Source organism: Bufo gargarizans, chromosome 3, assembly GCF_014858855.1.
Source record: "Bufo gargarizans isolate SCDJY-AF-19 chromosome 3, ASM1485885v1, whole genome shotgun sequence".
NCBI classification, from domain to species: Eukaryota; Metazoa; Chordata; class Amphibia; order Anura; family Bufonidae; genus Bufo; species Bufo gargarizans.
Window position 1 is genome coordinate 561,054,870 of NC_058082.1, and position 21,932 is coordinate 561,076,801.

The 21,932-nt window shown below is 42.6% G+C and overlaps 1 protein-coding gene across 1 annotated transcript in view; it reads right to left on the bottom strand.

Annotated features, from left to right (window-relative positions):
* Positions 1-203: 203 nt before the first annotated feature.
* Positions 204-21,932, bottom strand: part of LOC122931825 (cell surface glycoprotein CD200 receptor 1-like) — a 56,338-nt gene continuing 34,609 nt past the window's right edge. Inside the window, exons 3-5 of the mRNA XM_044285882.1 lie at positions 8,446-8,706; positions 6,848-6,948; positions 204-327 (exon numbers count right to left, since the gene is read on the bottom strand). Of these exons, the coding sequence (XP_044141817.1) occupies positions 289-327; positions 6,848-6,948; positions 8,446-8,706 (401 nt within the window). The 3' untranslated portion in view covers positions 204-288. The remainder of the gene's footprint in view (positions 328-6,847; positions 6,949-8,445; positions 8,707-21,932) is intronic.

A 21,932-nucleotide genomic window follows, 5' to 3' on the forward strand; every position in this document is an offset into this window, starting at 1 on the left:
TACTTTGTCACGAATTAATTCGGATCAAATTTATTTATTTTTTATTCGGTGAAGTATATGAATTGAATTTTTGAAAACTTTGCTCATCTGTACTGAAAACATATTGGTTCCTGAGCAATGATAAGGCATTGAATGACCAAACCCTCATAAAACTTTATAGATCTTTACTGAATTAAAATACAAAAATTTGCTGAAAAAAAACATGAAAGAAGAATCAGACAAAAGCACATAATCTACATCCGGGGTAATCTAATCCCTTGACACCTGGTCATTCCATATTCCTTCTCTTCAGGCTTCAATACTTTCTTTTCCAGGAATATTTTCTTTCTTAAAGATGAAGAAGACATCAGTCAAACATTGTTATATTTAACAAGTGATTATAGAACATAGAGGTGAAAATATTCTTGATTTTTATGATATATTGGACATGGAGGTAAAGCGCGGTGCATAGTAGAAAAATACATAAAAGCAGCAAAAGAAACCATTAAGAGAAAGAAAGTGCCTGATAAATATACTCAGGATGATCTGCAAGTCATTATACTGTAGGGAGGCTGGGACATAACAAATAGGGTTGCCATCGAGCCCGTATTTACAACCTGAGGCCGCATAGAGCAGCATCTGTTTCAACTGCATTTTCAGGTCGCAGATACAGTTAAATCCGATGATGGAACAGGGAGTCGTCAACTCCCTGCTCCACTATTCACCCGGCGACTGATGGTTTAGTGCAGGCAGCCGCAAGACAGTGATGTCATCACGGCTGGTGTGCTAAACCACTGGACAGATCAGAACATATCCATATTTGGAGATCTGGTCTGTCCAGTGGCTAGGCAAGCTAGTGAGATGATTTTATTGCATCGCGCCTGCCTGCACTAAACCATCAGTCGCAGGGTGAATGGTGAATCAGGGAATGGTTGACTCCCCGCTCCACCATTGTATTCAACATTATGAGAAAGTGGCTGAGTATTCACTTTGGGGGTATATTACTGAGCATCGTACAAACCGGATTCCCAAAAAGTTGGGACACTATACAAATCGTGAATAAAAACTAAATGCAATGATGTGGAGGTGCCAACTTCTAATATTATACTCAGAATAGAACATAAATCACGGAACAAAAGTTTAAACAGAAAATGTACAATTTTAAGGGAAAAATATGTTGAATCAGAATTTCATGGTGTCAACAAATCCCCAAAAAGTTGAGACAAGGCCATTTTCACCACTGTGTGGCATCTCCCCTTCTTACAACACTCAACAGACGTCTGGGGACCGAGGAGACCAGTTTCTCAAGTTTAGAAATAGGAATGCTCTCCCATTCTTGTCTAATACAGGCCTCTAACTGTTCAATCGTCTTGGGCCTTCTTTGTTGCACCTTCCTCTTTATGATGCGCCAAATGTTCTCTATAGGTGAAAGATCTAGACTGCAGACTGGCCATTTCAGTACCCGGATCCTTTTCCTACGCAGCCATGATGTTGTGATTGATGCAGAATGTGGTCTGGCATTATCTTGTTGAAAAATGCAGGGTCTTCCCTGAAAGAGATGACGTCTGGATGGGAGCAGATGTTGTTCTAGAACCTGAATATATTTTTCTGCATTGATGGTGCCTTTCCAGACATGCAAGCTGCCCATGCCACACGCACTCATGCAACCCCATACCATCAGAGATGCAGGCTTCTGAACTGAGCGTTGATAACAACTTGGGTTGTCCTTGTCCTCTTTGGTCCGGATGACATTGCGTCCCAGATTTCCAAAAAGAATTTCGAATCGTGACTCGTCTGACCACAGAACAGTCTTCCATTTTGCCACACTCCATTTTAAATGATCCCTGGCTTAGTGAAAACGCCTGAGCTTGTGGATCTTGCTTAGAAATGGCTTCTTCTTTGCACTGTAGAGTTTCAGCTGGCAACGGCGGATGGCATGGTGGATTGTGTTCACTGACAATGGTTTCTGGAAGTATTCCTGAGCCCATTCTGTGATTTCCTTTACAGTAGCATTCCTGTTTGTGGTGCAGTGTCGTTTAAGGGCCCGGAGATCACGGGCATCCAGTATGGTTTTACGGCCTTGACCCTTACGCACAGAGATTGTTCCAGATTCTCTGAATCTTCGGATGATGTTATACACAGTTGATGATGATAGATGCAAAGTCTTTGCAATTTTTCGCTGGGTAACACCTTTCTGATATTGCTCCACTATCTTTCTGCGCAACATTGTGAGAATTGGTGATCCTCTACCCATCTTGGCTTCTGAGAGACACTGCCACTCTGAGAAGCTCTTTTTATACCCAATCATGTTGCCAATTGACCTAATTAGTGTTAATTGGTCTTCCAGCTCTTCGTTATGCTCAAATTTACTTTTTCCAGCCTCTTATTGCTACTTGTCCCAACTTTTTGGGGATTTGTTGACACCGTGAAATTTTGAATCAATGTATTTTTCCTTTAAAATGATACATTTACTCGGATTAAACGTTTGATCTGTCATCTACGTTCTATTACAAATAAAATATTGACATTTGCCATCTCCACATCATTGCATTCAGTTTTTATTCACGATTTGTATAGTGTCCCAACTTTTTGGGAATCCGGTTTGTACTTTGTGAGGGCACATACGTATGGGGGTATATACTGTGTTGGGGCACATAAGGGGACATTATTTTGCGTGTAGGGCACATATGGAGCCATTACACTCTATGGGGCAAATAATGGGGCATTATATCATGTGAGAGCATTATGCTGTGTGGGGGTTCATAAGAGGGCATTATACTGTATGTGGGTACATAAGGGGGCATTTACCGTATGAGGCACATAAGGGGGCATTTACCGTATGAGGCACATAAGGGGGCATTAGTCTGTGTACGTAAAGGGAAATTATACTTTATGAGGGCATACAGTATAATGTAGAAATGCATAAAACACTGTGTAAAATGCATTTTATTTTAAAAATGACAGAAACAATTTGTTAAAATAAATGAACAAAACTCAAAGTATGAAGAAATTCCCTTCCTTCCCCAGAAAAAAAAACAAACCCAATGTAAATTTGGCCCGAAATTTCCTGGCGTCCTTGGTAGCAATACCTGCCTCAGAGGTAGCAAATGCAGTATCCTCGACCTGGGGGTATCTGCAAATGTTTTATTGTGTATTGTAATGTATTGTTATGTTATGTTGTTCCCGTTTAGTCCAGCAGGGGTGGTAATGGTTGGAAATGGTTGGCAGTAACAGAGCTACTCCCCTCTTGGTAGGAGTGGGCTGGTCCTACTTCCTGCCAGGAGGGGGAATTCCAGAGTAGACAGCAAAGGGAGAGGAAGCACGTGTCAGAGCTCATACTCCTAGGACCCCAATTCCCCTGTGAGGCCAACACTCTACAGAGATCATCAAAATTCAGAACACAGCTTACAGAAAGCGTCAGTGTGACAAGACAGCAGAGTGATCGGCAGGATCACAGCTTTACAGACACTGCTGCCAATGAGGGACTATGATTCAGACACCCATCATCTAGCTAACATCTAGGCCAGGCTAACATCAAGCCTGTATCACATTGGACACCTACAGTATATCCACAAGTGCCTGCAAGTGCCATTAAATTGTCACACAGCCAGCCACCATACCTTCTCATCTAGTGCCAGAAACTACACTTTGTACTTCATGCTGCTGGATGTGCTATACATTTTATTCTGCACTAAGTTAAGAGAGACTTTTATTAATTTAATTATGACCTTATTCTTCAAACCAACTTTCCACTAATTCCAAGGGAGAACACTGTAATACAACATCTCATCAGGGCCAATGCCACACCCATTCTCTGCACCAAGCCCTGGTAACTCAAGGGGCCCCAGTGGTTCCTATATACATTAATAAGACATTACTGATAAAATAGGCATGTGAGAGACTTTGATAGAATTTGAACTAGTTTTCAGGAACTTTATGTTACACATCTGTTTGGAAGAGCGTGGCTGAACAGATGGCTGAACATAGCACTGCATCCAACCAGAAAGGATCACTACTACCCCCCCCCCCCCATAGGCAGAACAGAGCACCGCATCCAACCAGAAAGGATCAGCCCCCCCCCCCCCCCCACATACAGAACAGAGCACTGCATCCAATCAAAAATGATCACTACTCCCCCACAGGCAGAACAGAGCACAGCATCCAAACAGAAGGTATCACTGCTCCCCCACAGATAGAACAGAGCACTGCATCCTAAAAGAAGGGATCACTGCTCCCCCACAGGCAGAACAGAGCAATGCATACAACCAGAAAGGATCACTGTTCCCCCATAGGAAGAACATAGCACTGCATCCAAACAGAAGGGATCACTGCGCCCCCACAGATAGAACAGAGCACTGCATGCAAACAGAAAGGATCACTGCTCCCCCACAGGCAGAACAGTGTGGTAGTGTGGTACGTTCACTACAATGTGTTAATTATATTCACTTTAATTGTTCTTCTAGTTAAAATGCTATATATTCACAGTACAGACCAAAAGTTTGGACACACCTTCTCATTCAAAGAGTTTTCTTTATTTTCATGACTATGAAAATTGTAGATTCACACTGAAGGCATCAAAACTATGAATTAACAAATGTGGAATTATATACATAACAAAAAAGTGTGAAACAACTGAAAATATGTCATATTCTAGGTTCTTCAAAGTAGCCACCTTTTGCTTTGATTACTGCTTTGCACACTCTTGGCATTCTCTTGATGAGCTTCAAGAGGTAGTCACCTGAAATGGTTGTCACTTCACAGGTGTGCCTTGTCAGGTTTAATAAGTGGGATTTCTTGCCTTATAAATGGGGTTGGGGCCATCAGTTGCGTTGTGGAGAAGTCAGGTGGATACACAGCTGATAGTCCTACTGAATAGACTGTTAGAATTTTTATTCTGCCAAGAAAAAAGCAGCTAAGTAAAGAAAAACAAGTGGTCATCATTACTTTAAGAAATGAAGGTCAGTCAGTCCGAGAAATAGGGAAAACTTTGAAAGTGTCCCCAAGTGCAGTCACAAAAACCATCAAGCGCTACAAAGAAACTGGCTCACATGCGGACTTCCCCAGGAAAGGAAGACCAAGAGTCACCTCTGCTGTGGAGGATAAGTTCATCCGAGTCACCAGCCTCAGAAATCGCAGGTTAACAGCAGCTCAGATTAGAGACCAGGCCAATGCCACACAGAGTTCTAGCAGCAGACACATCTCTAGAACAACTGTTAAGAGGAGACTGTGTGAATCAGGCCTTCATGGTAGAATATCTGCTAGGAAACCACTGCTAAGGACAGGCAACAAGCAGAAGAGACTTGTTTGGGCTAAAGAACACAAGGAATGGACATTAGACCAGTGGAAATCTGTGCTTTGGTCTGATGAGTCCAAATTTGAGGTTTTTGGTTCCAACCACCGTGTCTTTGTGCGACGCAGAAAAGGTGAACGGATGGACTCTACATGCCTGGTTCCCACCATGAAGCATGGAGGACGAGGTGTGATGGTGTGGGGGTGCTTTGCTGGTGACACTGTTGGGGATGTATTCAAAATTGAAGGCATACTGAACCAACATGGCTACCACAGCATCTTGCAGCGGCATGCTATTCCATCCGGTTTGCGTTTAGTTGGACCATCATTTATTTTTCAACAGGACAATGACCCCAAACACACCTCCAGGCTGTGTAAGGGCTATTTGACCATGAAGGAGAGTGATGGGGTGCTGCGCCAGATCACCTGGCCTCCATAGTCACCGGACCTGAACCCAATCGAGATGGTTTGTGGTGAGCTGGACCGCAGAGTGAAGGCAAAAGGGCCAACAAGTGCTAAGCATCTCTGGGAACTCCTTCAAGACTGTTTGAAGACCATTTCAGGTGACTACCTCTTGAAGCTCATCAAGAGAATGCCAAGAGTGTGCAAAGCAGTAATCAAAGCAAAAAGGGTCTACTTTGAAGAACCTAGAATATGACATAATTTCAGTTGTTTCACACTTTTTTGTTATGTATATAATTCCACATGTGTTAATTCATAGTTTTGATGCCTTCAGTGTGAATCTACAATTTTCATAGACATGAAAATAAAGAAAACTCTTTGAATGAGAAGGTGTGTCCAAACTTTTGGTCTGTACTGTATATATATATATATATATATATATATATATATATAATGAAAAAATTGGACTGCACTCCAGACGGTTCCTTATAGTAAAACGAGTGAAGTTTATTCACACATGTGATAGCAGCAAAAAAGCGACGTTTCGGCTCAACATGAGCATTTTTTCAAGCGCTTGAAAAAGGCTCATGTTGAGCCGAAACGTCGCTTTTTTGCTGCTATCACATGTGTGAATAAACTTCACTCGTTTTACTATAAGGAACCGTCTGGAGTGCAGTCCAATTTTTTCATTATATTGAATTGGGTAAGATCCAGTTACCGTACTTGGACTTTGCACCCACCTGCCATTGCTTTTTAGGTGGTGCTGCCAGTTATTTTTGTCTGCATATATATATATATATATATATATATACACTTTATATATTTGTAATGATATAATATGCAGTAAGTTAGAACAGTCAATGCAAAGTCAATTTGTAAAATAATGTAAGCTCTATCACCATTATCATTCTTTGTACATAGGGATTAAAGGGGTATTCCAGGCATAGCCAATTATCACCTATCAACGTATAAGGGATAGCTGCTCTGTGTCCCCTGATTAACTTGGTTACACCTGCCCTGGTGCTCCATTCAAGGTGTATGGGACTGATGGAGAGTCAAGTGATAATTGCTTTTGTCCAGAATGTTTCTGCTTATTGTACTGTAAGCTAATACACAGAAAGATCTGTGGGATGTGCTGCCATTATATTAGTATAATGTACAATAGCAGTGCTGGTACCTGGCGCTTGATTTTTAGGTACAGAAGATGTCCTGCTAGGAGTATGGTGACAATTATGGTGACAATTAGTCTCACGATGTTGTCAAGTCGAAGTTTAAAGCCTAGAAGCAAAAATAAGAAAGTTACCGATCAAGACATGAACAGTGAGGTCCACCAGGGGACGGGTATATGATATAAACAGTTTTTTTAACAGCTTCACTCGGTAAGTAGCTCTAATTCATTTCCAGTTGACTCCACTCAGATTTTTCTTGGCTAGTCTTACAGTCGGGCAATAACTATAGTGGACCGGCATCAGAAGACAGGCCGTATTTTTAGTTTATTTTTAGGAGAAATAATGAAACAAACGTAGTAGAGTGAACAACCAGGATACCAACGTAACCCGAGGGTAACTGCTGTATGTCAATTACGTGTACATCAGTAGTCACACTAAAGGGTCTCAGTAATTCTTAACATCAGAGAAGAAACACCCTGCAACCATTGCTGGAAGAACTCAAGCTGGTGGTGGCAGCGTTATGGTCTGGGGAATATTTTTGGGCCATTCTCTAGGCCACTCATTCATGTAGAAGGCACTCTCAACTGATTTTGCAGATCGCGTACACCCATCCATGCTTATTGTCTTCCCCTGGGGCAGATGGGATCTTCCATTCAGACAATGTGAAATGTCACACACTACAAATGTCTGACATTGGTTGAAAGAGCATGACCAAGACTTCCAAGTACAACCCTGGCCCCCTAATTTCCCAGACTTGGACCCAACTGTGCATTTGTGGGATCACCTCTATCTTCATGTTCTCTCTATGGATCCTCCCCCATGCCCCCTCTAGCAGCTGTGGGATAAACTGTAGACATCATGGCTCCAGATACCTGTGACAACCTACCAGGACCTTATTGAGTCACTCCCAGCCTGTCTAGCTGCTGTCTGTGCTGCACACAGTGGTTACTCTGGATATTAGCTGGAGGTCAGAATAATAGGACTCGACTGTATAGTATATGTAGTGGTGTTATCAGGTCACTGTATGGAGGTGTTATCCAGTCACTGTATGGTGGTGTTATCCGGTCACTGTATGGCAGTGTTTTTTAGTCACAGCATGGTGGTAATATTTAGTCATTGTAATTATTACTATTTGGGGTATGGATGATCTTTGTATACAGCCCTATTCTGCAATAACTTGTATAAATATCACTATGAGCGATATTAACATTTATCAATTGTGGCACCAATAACATTCATTTTTACGGCATCGCAATTGATGCTAAAGAATGATTTATTGTTGATCTTCTCCTTTGCAATCATTGACCATAACCAATTATCGTTGTGATTCCTCAGAAGGTGATAGTTATGGAGTGTAAATGGATCTTTAAATGGTCCATATTCAGCCTTGTTGCCTAGGACAGAGTAAACTGTAAATACCTCCCTGCTCCTAAGACTCGTATATGAAAGTTTTATAAAACCTCCTTCATTGTTTTACAGATTGGCGACATTCAGAAAAAAATCCAAAAGGAACAACTTTTTTCTCTTCCTCCTCTATCATTTTTTGTGTGTGGAATCATGGCATAAAATATTTCATGGAGTGACATATAGACTCACAATCTCATACCTTTACCAGTCAGTGATATGACTCCTGTCCATGGAGTCAGAAACATTGGATGAGATACGACACACATCACTGATGTCTCATTCAGGCTTTCTGTATGGATGGTGCTGATCACTGTCCTCGTCTGGTCCGGCTCTTCCAGTATTGTAGTGGTTATGTCATCTGAATGTGGGATCCAGGAGATTTCTGCAGGTGGATTCCCACCAACGGCTCCGCACTCTGGAGATCCGTCACTGTTTAATTTTAGAAATGTTGACGGCTCAGCTGAAAATTAAGGCTATCAATTACCAATGAGTGCTGAAGGTTTAATTAAACATAAAAATGAGCTGCCACCCAATCTGTCGGTAACAGGGCAAGCTTGGTCATTGACTCTCCAATGAAGAAGTCATGAGGCAGTCTGCCCCAATAACTATTCAGTACACCAGTGTCACGGCTGAGGACGGGGAAAACCCTCAGCCGTGCGATGCCAGAAGATGGTAGGTCGCTACTTGGCCAGGACCACAGAATTAGGGAGCAGGTCACCTCCTAGAGCATCCCTAATCTGACCCTGACTCCTAGCTACATGAGCCGACCTTGAAGGTAGGAGGGCTCATGCTCAGGAACCTCGGATCCCAACTCACCCTCCGCAGATCCCTCAGCTAGGAGCTGAGTAGACAGCCCGTTCCTCCTTGACACAGAGAAACAGGAGTCTAAAGTGGCCAAGCTGCAAGGGGATAGGAACATGAACAGCCTATGGATATGGCAGGAGGATGAAGAGTACTTCCACACCTACCTGCCACAGACACACAGACTGGATCCTGTGCAATACAAGCTAGTGTCCACACCCAAACATAAATGGACGCAGCACACACACACAAACACACAGGAACCCAGATCCATAGGTGCATAAAATATGAAAGAGAAAAGAACATCAACTAAACATCATGTATAACATTTTATGACCACAAGGGTGGCCCTCACTGGCAGATGGTATTAGAGACCAGGAGGGTGCCTCCAGCTTACTACAAGGCTGGAGTACGCCTCAGACATCAGGTCTCAACTGAGGTTAAATAGCCCCTGTAGCCACACCCACACCCAGTGTTCACACAAAGAGGGAGTTAACCCTTCCTACACCAGGCAAGGGATGGAAGCCACTTAAAGGGGAAAGTGCACACATAACTAAAACCCTGTGCACACCAGACATACAAAAGACACACCTAACAAAGATAGGTTGTCAGGTGCAACCGCATGCACTTTGCAGCAAGCTGCCTAGCACCAGCTCAGGCTGCTATGCTGCGACATACAAAATAACAACTTGTTGCCCGCGGCAACCACAAGTGAGGCAACATAGTAGCGGCCCTCACCTATGGTTGAACAACCAAACCAAACCGCAGGCAAAAGCCTGCGGTTCAGGAGTCACGACCATGACCGTGACAACCAGTTTTTGAGTTACCAGTTCTGCTCTTCAACCATACAGACTGTAGCTGGCCAGCTAAGACCTGTCCTAGGTTTCTAATATGACTTATATGTATATATAGCTAAACCTGCTAATAATGTAATACAGTTCCTATGTTTATATGTTAAAGACCAAAGCAGCGTTATTTACAGTGACTTCATGTTTTGGATGTCATGTAACAGTTATATATTGTGTTCAATGAAGCAGAAAAGGTAATATGCCTCTAAGATTCAGTAAAATGAATGTAAGGTAAGCTCAATGACACAGAAGAAACAACAGAAAGCATAGAGTTAAACTGTTGTTACTGAGCAGGAGTCTTGACCAATCACATCCAGCCTCACACTGAGCCTGTGTGGGAAATTCACTAGCAGAAGCTGCTAAAATCATTAAACCAGAGGAGAGGAGCTGAAAGACATTCACTCCAATAAGAGCTGAGTTTTATGGAAGCAAGAGGCCAAAATAGGTATTTAGAACTGTTATATAATGTTTCTATTGTTAGTATTATAAATTAGAACTGTATACTGAGCTAGTTATGTGTTTACAGTTCCAACAAACTGCAAACTGCTCATACCAGATCATACTGAGCCATAGGAAGCAAACTAAGCAACCAATCTGCAAATAGTTACTGCTAACTGCATACTGCAAACGGCAAACCAAGTTGAGCAAGTAGAATTATTGGTTAAACCTCAGATACAGTGGGATGCAAAAGTTTGGGGAACCTTGTTAATCGTCATGATTTTCCTGTATAAATCGTTGATTGTTACGATAAAAAATGTCAGTTAAATCTATCATATAGGAGATACACACAGTGATATTTGAGAAGTGAAATGAAGTTTATTGGATTTACAGAAAGTGTGCTATAATTGTTTAAACACAATTAGGCAGGTGCTACATGTGGTCTCTGTTGTTGTCATTTTATTGATTCCAAAACCGTTATAACTAATTATTGGAACTCAAATTGGCTTGGTAAGCTCAGTGACCCCTGACCTACATACACAGGTGAATCCAATTATGAGAAAGAGTATTTAAGGGGGTCAATTGTAAGTTTCCCTCCTCTTTTAATTTTCTCTGAAGAGTAGCAACATGGGGGTCTCAAAACAACTCTCAAATGACCTGAAGACAAAGATTGTTCACCATCATGGTTTAGGGGAAGGATACAGAAAGCTGTCTCAGAGATTTCCGCCGTCTGTTTCCACAGTTAGGAACATATTGAGGAAATGGAAGACCACAGGCTCAGTTCAAGTTAAGGCTCGAAGTGGCAGACCAAGAAAAATCTCGGATAGACAGGAGCGACGAATGTTGAGAACAGTCAGAGTCAACCCACAGACCAGCACCAAAGACCTACAACATCATCTTGCTGCAGATGGAGTCACTGTGCATCGTTCAACCATTCAGCACACTTTACACAAGGAGATGCTGTATGCGAGAGGGATGCAGAGGAAGCCTTTTCTCCACCCACAGCACAAAAAGTGCCGCTGGAGGTCGGCTAAAGCACATTTGGACAAGCCAGCTTCATTTTGGAATTAGGTGCTGTGGACTGATGAAACTAAAATTTAGTTGTTTGGCCATAACAAGAGGCGCTATGCATGGAGGAAAAAGAACACAGCATTCCAAGAAAAACACCTGCTACCTACAGTAAAATATGGTGGTGGTTCCATCATGCTGTGGGGCTGTGTGGCCAGTGCAGGGACTGGGAATCTTGTCAAAGTTGAGGGACGCATGGATTCCACTCAGTATCAGCAGATTCTGGAGACCAATGTCCAGGAATCCGTGACAAAGCTGAAGCTGCGCCGGGGCTGGATCTTTCAACAAGACAATGGCCCTAAAAACTGCTCAAAATCCACTAAGGCATTTATCCAGAGGAACAAGTACAACGTTCTGGAATGGCCATCTCAGTCCACAGACCTGAATATAATTCAAAATCTGTGGTGTGACTTACAGAGAGCTGTCCATGCTCGGAAGCCATCAAACCTGAATGAACTAAAGATGTTTTGTAAAGAGGAATGGTCCAAAATACCTTCAACCAGAATTTCTGCAAAAAGAGGATCTACTAAATATTGATTTCATTTCTTTTTTTGTGGTGCCCAAATTTATGCACCTGCCTAATTTTGTTTAAACAATTATAGCACACTTTCTGTAAACTCAATAAACTTAATTTCACTTCTCAAATATCACTGTGTGTGCCTCCTATATGATATATTTAAGGCCCCATGCACACTGCCGTGTTTCACAGCCGTGTGCGGGCCGTGGAACCGCGGCCTGGATCCCTCCTGAGAGCAGGAGCGCACGGCGTCACTGGTTGCTATGACGCCGTGCGCTCCCTGCTGCCGGCACAGTACAGTAATACACTGGTATAGATCATACCAGTGTATTACTGTATTGCGGCGGCAGCAGGGAGCGCACGGCGTCATAGCAACCAGTGACGCCGTGCGCTCCTGCTCTCAGGAGGGATCCAGGCCGCGGTTCCACGGCCCGCACACGGCTGTGAAACACGGCAGTGTGCATGGGGCCTTACTGACATTTTTTATCGTTACAACCAACAATTTATACAGGAAAATCATGACGATTAACAAGGTTGCCCAAACATTCGCATCCCACTGTATACCTCTCAGAGAGATCATAAAGTGCTTAAATAACTTAAAGTGAGAGTACAGATACTGAAGAGAGAAATATATCCACCATTTTATGTTGAATGATAAGATTGAACAGTTGAACGACCATCTTATGCATACCGCCATTTTATGATACTTTATTTAACACGTGTTTTGTACATGGACTATCTGCTGTGGAGGCGGCAGTGATATATGAAGAAAAGTTGAAGTTAATAAAGTTATTTCAAGCATTTGGTGTGCTCTTTAAACCTACTGTTTCCATAGAACGGCGCTAGAAGAATTAAAGCAGAGTAACAGACATTCTGGTTGGACTAAAACGTTAGAGATATCAAAATTCTACAGCACAAAAGGCACTTCATAGTGCTGCGCCTGCCACACAGGCATCACTTCACAGTCCATGAACAAGCCACACCCTCTGCCTCGTCGCATGATATAATAGCGCTCTTCTTATTTTTGCCTTTGTTGGCCATGCCTGGGGCAAATTTAGCCCAACCTACAACACGGGGCCAGTTTTAGAAAAAAATTTTTAGGGTCGCTTTAAGTTCAAAATTGGTCCCTGTGTGACACTTGTGGTCCATGCCCTCCAGCATTTCCCTGCTCCCAGCAGGCATGGCTGCCAGAACCTGTCCACCCGCTCTGTTTTCCTGGTGGTCCAAGACTGCTAGTCTCTCTCTGCTCTTTCCCAGCAGGTCCATCTGCTGGAGTAGCTCTTCTCCATACACTCCACACTGGCTGAAGCCTTCTCCTTCCATGCAGTGCCTTTCCCGACCAGTAGAGTGCAGTGTTCCCTCAAAGGGCCGGCACAAGCATCCTAATTTGCCAGCCTATGGCTGAGCCTTCTCTATTTAGGGCAATTTCTTTTTTGGGAGAATGCGTCAGCAATAGGAATTGTAGCTTGCGAGTTCACTGTGAAGGTAGACTGTATAGAATTTTATCTTTATTCCTAATCTCTGCCTGTTAACTGGATTTGAACCTTTGCTGCCTGACCTGACCTCTGCGTGATTCTTGTATTGATCCTGAGCTGCCCATCCTGATATTTGGCCTATTAACTGGATTGTATGAACTCTGCCTGTCCTAATGCAGCGACCCCCTGAGGATCTCATGTAGAGGATAGAAGTGGTAATAGTCCCAATGAAGGGTTGTATCATGGTAAATTCCCTCAGGTCATTGCTCCCTGGGGATCAGTGATGTGGAATTATAGAACTAAAGAAGGAGGACAGAGTTAAACATAACAAAGTCATTTTTTTTACTAAGTACAAGATAGAACTTGAAACCTGCTGCTACGTTATGTATTTCAAGTGCAAATCCTCCTGGTGACCAGCAAGGATATGAGGCCAGGTTGGTTGGTGGCATTTACGCACTTAGATGATACTGGTCTAGTAGTACTTTGGTGATGAGTGGCTTGGATGTAATCCCATTCCTTGCAGCAGTGTCTTGCTGCTGGTAGCAGTTCACAGTGCTGGCTGGAACCTCAAGGCTTGGAGTAATCCTCTGGAGGATTTGTAACAGGAGCAGAAGATCAGGCATTGTGCTTCCTCTCCTCCCTGAGGTTACTCAGTAACTCCACCTATTGGCAGGGAGCAGGGCCAGCCCATGCCTAACAAGATGGGAGGAACAGAGTGGTTATCCTTCTTCCTTGCCAACCTTTGCCGTCAATTCTATGCTGGGAACTACGACCAAAAGCAAACAATAGAATATATAATGTACAACAATATAAAATTTGCAGTAACCCCAGGTCTGAGGTACTACATTGAGCTCAGCTTGTTCCTAACTAGATTTTTTTGGCCCCCTTAGTGTTATGCATCAGTTTCTCTTGACCTCCATGGTCAAAGGTCACTGAACAGAAGCTACTCAAAGAGGTAGTGACTTGGTGTTTTTCCTGCAGGGGAGGATCCCTGTAAAATTGTGAAATGGTGAATACATGGGGGCACTAAGTTCACACTAGAATTAGCCCTAATTCAAATCTGAATCGGCCACACCTGAATCATGACACCCTGACTGTTGAAATCCATTTTGTGTCCATGTGTAAGTTATAGAATTCCCTTAAGAATGATCACAGAAAGTTGTAAGCAACAGTAGTCCTTATTTTCTTCACAATAAGGCACAGAAATCTTGATGGTTGTAAACACAGTGGGTCAAAAATTACATTTGGCTATGTATAAATTTGACTCAAACTAAAAGGACTCCAAATGACCTGAAAATTGGTATCTGAAACTTTCATATCTCTCAGGACTCTACCTTTCATGTTCCAAAGGAGCTCTGAAAAATGAAAGGTGGGATGTGATTGCTTGCTGCAGGAAACTAAGCCAGTTTTCCTTTACACTGGTTTTGATAAATCTACCCTATAGTATTCAAAAATTCACGGCCCATCACATTTGTTATGCTTTTTTAAATAAAAATACATACATCTAAAAATTGTCTCTTATTAGGGGCAGATGCCTGCCAGTGTTTATACACACAAACTAGTATTGAAAGATACAGTGGCTTGTTCTGAACAAGTGTCCAAAAATTTTCTCTTTAATTTGGAGCAGCAGCAGAACAGTGTGGATATGGAATCTCATGGACAAGGCAGAAGTGTGGCCATTTAGGGATAGTAATAGTGTCAACTGCAGAAGTAACAATACAGTATGGAACACAAGGGACTGGCAGTCGGTGGCAATAGCATCATTGGGCTTGTGATAAATAGCCACCTTGTTAAAATCAGTGGGTTACACTGTGTTACAATCAGTGGGTTACACTGTGTCAACCAACCAGTTTCTCTTTGGGCTAAACATAATGGCATTAACCTGGTAGTTTACTGGTATTCGCCCTTTAACCCGTAATACAGGTAATACAGGAATTTGGACTTTGCTGCAGGAGAACCACCAGGCCATAACCTCCTGGAGTAGTCCTGGTGTGTTTTTCAGCTAACTTATGGGGGTGACCATGTGATCACTAACAGGTTGAGGTCAGGGCAGGCAGAGTTTTTGAAAATCCGTGAAACTATTCTAAAGTCAGGGCAGGCAGAAAAGATCAAAAAGGTAATCAGGCATAGGTCAGGTTAGGCATCAGAGAGTCAAAGTCAGGAATCAGGCAGAGATCGGTACATGGGCAGCCAAATAAAACATCACAACTTAGGCAGGGATTAGCCAGCTAGATCAAGCTATTGCTCAAATACCCACAGGTGTCCAGCCATAGGGTGCAAGTGCTGACCATTTAATTTTTGGGGACCGTGCGTTTGCACTAGGAGACAAGCGAGATGGAAGGAAGGACAGGCTATGGCCTGCAACAGAAGACACAGAACTCTGGTGTGCAGGCCTGCTGCTGGAGGGTAGAGGAGGGACAGAGGGCCCTGGCCATTGGACAGAGGCAGCTGCAGGGACTTGGTGAGAAAAGCAGAAACAAGTTCCATTCTGGTGAAGCCGGAGGGTGGTGGGTAAGGGCTACCACAGTAACACACTATCAGCAATGGCAGCTCTATTCATTGGCCTCACCCAGAGGCATATTAAAGCCCTGACATAGCCTTACCTGATTTGATCAATTTGACAGAGGTAATGTTTTGTACACTTGCAGAGGGTAATTTTGCCTAAGTGGGTGTGGCTCCACCAGCCGCGCTGAATACCTTCTTTGTCAGTGCACTGGAGACAGTACAACATTAGCAAACTGGGCCATTACCAGTCAAAGTTCCATTCTGCCTCCCCAGAAGTATATGGGGTCAGAGAACAGGGTGTGTACAAGAGAAAGGATACAGTCCAGGTAGGACTGAACCTGGTTGTTCAGGCAGTGAATATCCATTTGCTGATGTGCATAAGGTTGGTACAGCAGTTGAAAAAAAAAGTGTTTCATCATGTTCAGCAATTGAATTGGCAGATGCAGCTTCACTGGTGGATAAACAGAAACAGCAGGGGGAGGAGATGGGCAGTGGCGGACTGGGAGCTTAAAGTGGCCCTGGAAAAAATTACTAAGAGTGGTTTTATGGTCAGGTCCAAATTGATGGAAGGCAGGGCCAGCAATATCATATTGTGGCACATTATACCACCCCAACAGAGCCAAATACTACAGTCCATCACAAAATACTGTCACCAGCAGCATAAAATACATCCCCAAAAGCTTCTACTAGATAGCCATGAGGAGGACCCAGATGGCTCCCTAGGCATCGGTCCACCGGGAAATTTCCCTGTAAGGTCTATGGCCTCCTGGTCATACACACTGGCAGCAAGCATCTGCAGAGCAAGGGAGGGAGGAGGTGGATAAATGCCAAGGGTGTAAACATGTAAAAATGCACTATCCCTGTCTGTAACAACTGCTCCGCACGTCAAAGGTGGCATTCACCTTGCCCCCACATTGTTAATTCCAAAGAGCAGAACACATTATCTGTCACATGAGTGTACAAGGCAGAGATATAGTTTTTTTTATAAATAATGGAAGACAATAATATTTTTTTTTTTTATGTTGAAAAAAAATATTGATCGGATAAAGTAGAGCTTGCAAGCAGAGATGGTTTGGTACAGACAAGCACACCAGAGAGAGAACTGATTTTGGGGAATAACAGGAAAACAAGATGGAACTGGAAAAATAATGTCATTAGTATTTTTTTAAGACAATTGTAAACAGTTTTGGAGATGACCATGTGGAACTTGATGAGGAGACAATTTTCATATATTTTGGTGAAGACAAGGATTTTGAAGATCATTTTCGGCTATATCCACAAGTCTGATTAGCTGCGGTAGAGATTTGCTGTTGCAGGATTTCCTGCTGCAAATCTGCAGTGTTCTACAGACTCAGCAAAGTGAATCAGTTGAAGAAATTCTCCTCCACATGTAGCAGTAGAAACTGACCCATAGTTCAGAGTTTAAATCCATAGCATGTCAATTTATACCAGTGATCTTCATTGTGGATTTCACTATTTCCAGCGCAAAGAGTAAAATCTGCATCAAAGACAAAAACATACCATTTGATGCATTGGTGCTAGAATTGAGCGGACACCTGGATGTTCGGGTTCAACGGGTTCGGCCGAACTTCAGAAAAAAGACCCGAACTTGACCCCGAACCCCATTGAAGTCAATGGCGAGACGAACTTTTGAGCACTAAAATGGCTGTAAAAATGTCATGGAAAGGGCTAGAGGGCTGCAAATTGCATCAGAATGTGGTTAAGAGCATAGCAAGTGCTCTGCAAGCATATGTGGATAGGGAAATGACTTTAGATAACATAAAATACGTAAAAATTTAAAATAATAATCTTGATCTAGGAGGATGAGGTCCATATGGAGTAGGAGGTTGAGGAGGCGGTGGATGTGGTGGTGTAGGTGGAAGCAGCGGTGGAGGAGGAGGAGGTAGCCTACATTGCTTTTTGGTTTCATATTATTATTTTTTTTTATTAGGGTACACCCCAAAACATTGGGAAATATAACCTGTGATAACCCCCTCCAGTCATGCTAAACACACGTTCAGACAATACACTGGCTGCAGGGCAGGCCAGCAGCTCCAAGGGGTAAAGGGCCAGCTCAGGCCATGTGCCCAATTTGGAGACCCAGAAGTTGCAGGGGCTGACCCCTGTCAGTCAGTTTGTGTAGGCTTGTGCATACTTACTGCCCCACCATGTCGCACGTCCCCGTGATGTTCACGATCCAATTTGATATCTGCTCTATCAACTTTCGATGTTCTTTTCTGTGCCTACCATGGTGATCATGGGTGGCGGGGAATAAGGGTTCCACGCCGGAGAGGGAGCATGAGAAAGAGAGACCACATTCAAAGGAGGATTAATTTTTTCTAATTTTTAATTATAGAGTTGAATTATGGGACAAATTCTTAAAGCATAAAAGTGTGACAACTTTTAAAAGTTTAAGCATTGAATGTATGTATGTGGCGCGCATTAATTACTGAAGAATTTATAAATGTTATTCCCTGTCACCTATGCAGAGCAGGTGTTTATTCACGTCTAAAATTGTATAATGTCAACCCAAGAATGTAAGAAAAATTACAGAAATGTATTAAAATGTCTACTTGGTAGAGCAGGGGTCTATGACAGAAAAAAAATGTTTATTGTCACCCAAAAATGTAAAATAAAAATTATTGAAATTTATTAAGCTGTCAACTAGGTAGAGGAGGGGTATATTACACCCAAAAATTGGTGAATTTGACCCTAAAATGTAACTGACAAATGTTTTTTTTTTTGTTTTTTTTTACCAGTCTAATAGGTATAGCAGTGGTACATCACACCAAAAAATTGCCGAATTTCACCAGATAATTTAACTGCCAATTTTATTTTAATTTTTTTACCGGTCTACTAGATATAGCAGTGGTAATTCACACCCCAAAATTGTTGAATTTCAACTGAAAATGTAACTGACAATTGTTTTTTATTTTTTTTAACTGTCTACTAGGTATAGCAGTGGTACTATACACACAAAATTGGTGAATTTCACCCAAAAATGTAACTGACAAAGTAGTGAAATTATATAAAATAAAATACATACAAATAAATAAATAAAAAAATTGATTTAGGAGGTGGAGTTCCATATGGAGTAGGAGTTTGAGAAGGCGGTAGACGTAGCAGTGTAGGTGGAAGCGGCAGTGGAGGAGGACGAGGTAGGCAACACAGGTTTTTGGTTTTAATATATATTTTTTAAATTAGGGTACACTCTAAAAGATTGAGAAATATCCAAAATACAAGAATAAGCAATTGCGCTGCAGTATAACTATGGCTGGTTAGTGCCGGTATACATGTCTATTCTGCACAAGGTACGGATAAGTCCTGAGGGATCCAAGCCTGGTTCATTTTAATGAACGTGAGCTTGTCCACATTGGCTGTCTCCTGTTTGGAATAACCCTCTTTTAATAGAATTGTCCCAACTGCAGGGATTTTATGATTGGGAACGTAAAGGACTATGGAATTTAGGTCAACTATATTCACAAGGTATCCTAAAACAATTTGCACAACTTTGCACTGAATATGGCCTAGTGTCTACCCATTTCCATAAATACCTTCAGTTAAGGCACGCTATCAGTTTGCAGGATAAAATGCGCCCCCTACAATTTGTATCACATCTCATGCTTAAAAAACTGATAGCACTAGGTCCTGTAAAAGGGGCTATTTCGGATGCTTATAATACTTTGCTATATGAGCAGCTGAAAAAATATCCGCTCAAAGTTAAGTTGAAGTGGGAGAGGGATATGGGCCCCATCTCAGACAGCCAATGGGAAGAAGTCCTTGCACAGATTCCTACTCTAACCTCTAGCGAAGCGGCTAGACTGTCTCAACTCTATATGATACACAGGGTATATAGAACTCCAATCTTCTTATGGAAGGTGGGATATAGATCTGACTCCAAGTGTCCGAAATGTGGGGAAGAAGGGGCCGGATTTCTCCATATACTGTTTGGTTGTTGGATCTTTATGTTAAGGATCCTGTTTATTGACTATCCTGTTTTGTACAATGAGTATTTTTGCCCTGTGTTGAACATAATATATGTAGAATAGTAAAAACAAGGCGGCACTGCCTTCACTGATACAGCCTCAGAATATAGGAAGCCGGTGCTGTGGTTATATATACTCCGCTTTGTGGTGCTCAGCGACAAAGAAGTCAGGTCAATAGTTCTTTTCATGGAGAGAAACGAAGAAGAAAAATCGCGGCACTCACTAGAGTTGAAATAATGTTGCAGCTTTATTAGGAAACTTCCTAAGAAGGTAGTGCATATAGGATCCTGGGGCGGACACACTGTAGCAAGCGGCGACGGCCGTTTCGCTCGCAGGATCGCGCTTCCTCTGGCCGCTGTACACATCATAGTGCAAGCCTGCGCTTTATAATATAATATATGACACAAGAACTTAGTAAAATGATATTGTTTATTTTTACAAAATACTAAAAATGTACCCGATTAAAAAAAATAATAATAGAACAACAGTATGTACAGGGTGTATCTCACACGCCCAGAACCAGACTAGGCCTCAATTAAATTTGTTTGCCCAAAATGGCTGCATTTCAAATACCTGAATAGAACCCCTGTATTTAAAGGGTGTATCTCACACGACCTGACTCACACTAGGCCTCAATTAACCGCCTCAGGACCGCCGTACGCAGGATTGCGTCCTGGCGGCGGCCCTGCTCTTCTGGATGGACGCATATACGCGTCCTCCCGCGAGAGCCGAGATTTCCTGTGAACGCGCGCACACAGGCGCGCGCGCTCACAGGAACGGAAGGTAAGCGAGTGGATCTCCAGCCTGCCAGCGGCGATCGTTCGCTGGCAGGCTGGAGATGTGATTTTTTTAACCCCTAACAGGTATATTAGATGCTGTTTTGATAACAGCGTCTAATATACCTGCTACCTGGTCCTCTGGTGGTCCCTTTTGTTTGGATCGACCACCAGAGGACTCAGGCAGCTCACTAAAGTAGCACCAAACACCACTACACTACACTACACCCCCCCGTCACTTATTAACCCTTTATGAACCACTGATCACCCCATACAGACTCCCTGATCACCCCCCTGTCATTGATCACCCCCCTGTAAGGCTCCATTCAGACATTTTTTTGGCCCAAGTTAGCGGAAATATATTATTTTTTTTTGTTTGTTTTTTCTTACAAAGTCTCATATTCCACTAACTTGTGTCAAAAAATAAAATCTCACATGAACTCACCGTACCCCTCACGGAATCCAAATGCGTAAACATTTTTTGACATTTATATTCCAGACTTCTTCTCACGCTTTAGGGCCCCTAAAAAGCCAGGGCAGTATAAATACCCCACATGTGACCCCATTTCGGAAAGAAGACACCCCAAGGTATTCCGTGAGGGGCATATTGAGTCCATGAAAGATTGAAATTTTTGTCCTAAGTTAGCGGAAAGTGAGACTTTGTGAGAAAAAATCAAAAAAAAAATCAATTTCCGCTAACTTATGCAAAAAAAATAAAAATTCTATGAACTCGCCAGGCCCCTCATTGAATACCTTGGGGTGTCTTCTTTCCAAAGTGGGGTCACATGTGGGGTATTTATACTGCCCTGGCTTTTTAGGGGCCCGAAAGTGTGAGAAGAAGTCTGAGATCCAAATGTCTAAAAATGCCCTCCTAAAAGGAATTTGGGCACCTTTGCGCATCTAGGCTGCAAAAAAGTGTCACACATCTGGTATCGCCGTACTCAGGAGAAGTTGGGCAATGTGTTTTGGGGTGTCATTTTACATATACCCATGCTGGGTGAGAAAAATATCTTGGTCAAATTTCAACTTTGTATAAAAAAATGGGAAAAGTTGTCATTTGCCAAGATATTTCTCTCACCCAGCATGGGTATATGTAAAATGACACCCCAAAACACATTGCCCAACTTCTCCTGAGTACGGCGATACCAGATGTGTGACACTTTTTTGCAGCCAAGGTGGGCAAAGGGGCACATATTCCAAAGTGCACCTTTCGGATTTCACCGGTCATTTTTTACACATTTTGATTGCAAGGTACTTCTCACACATTTGGGC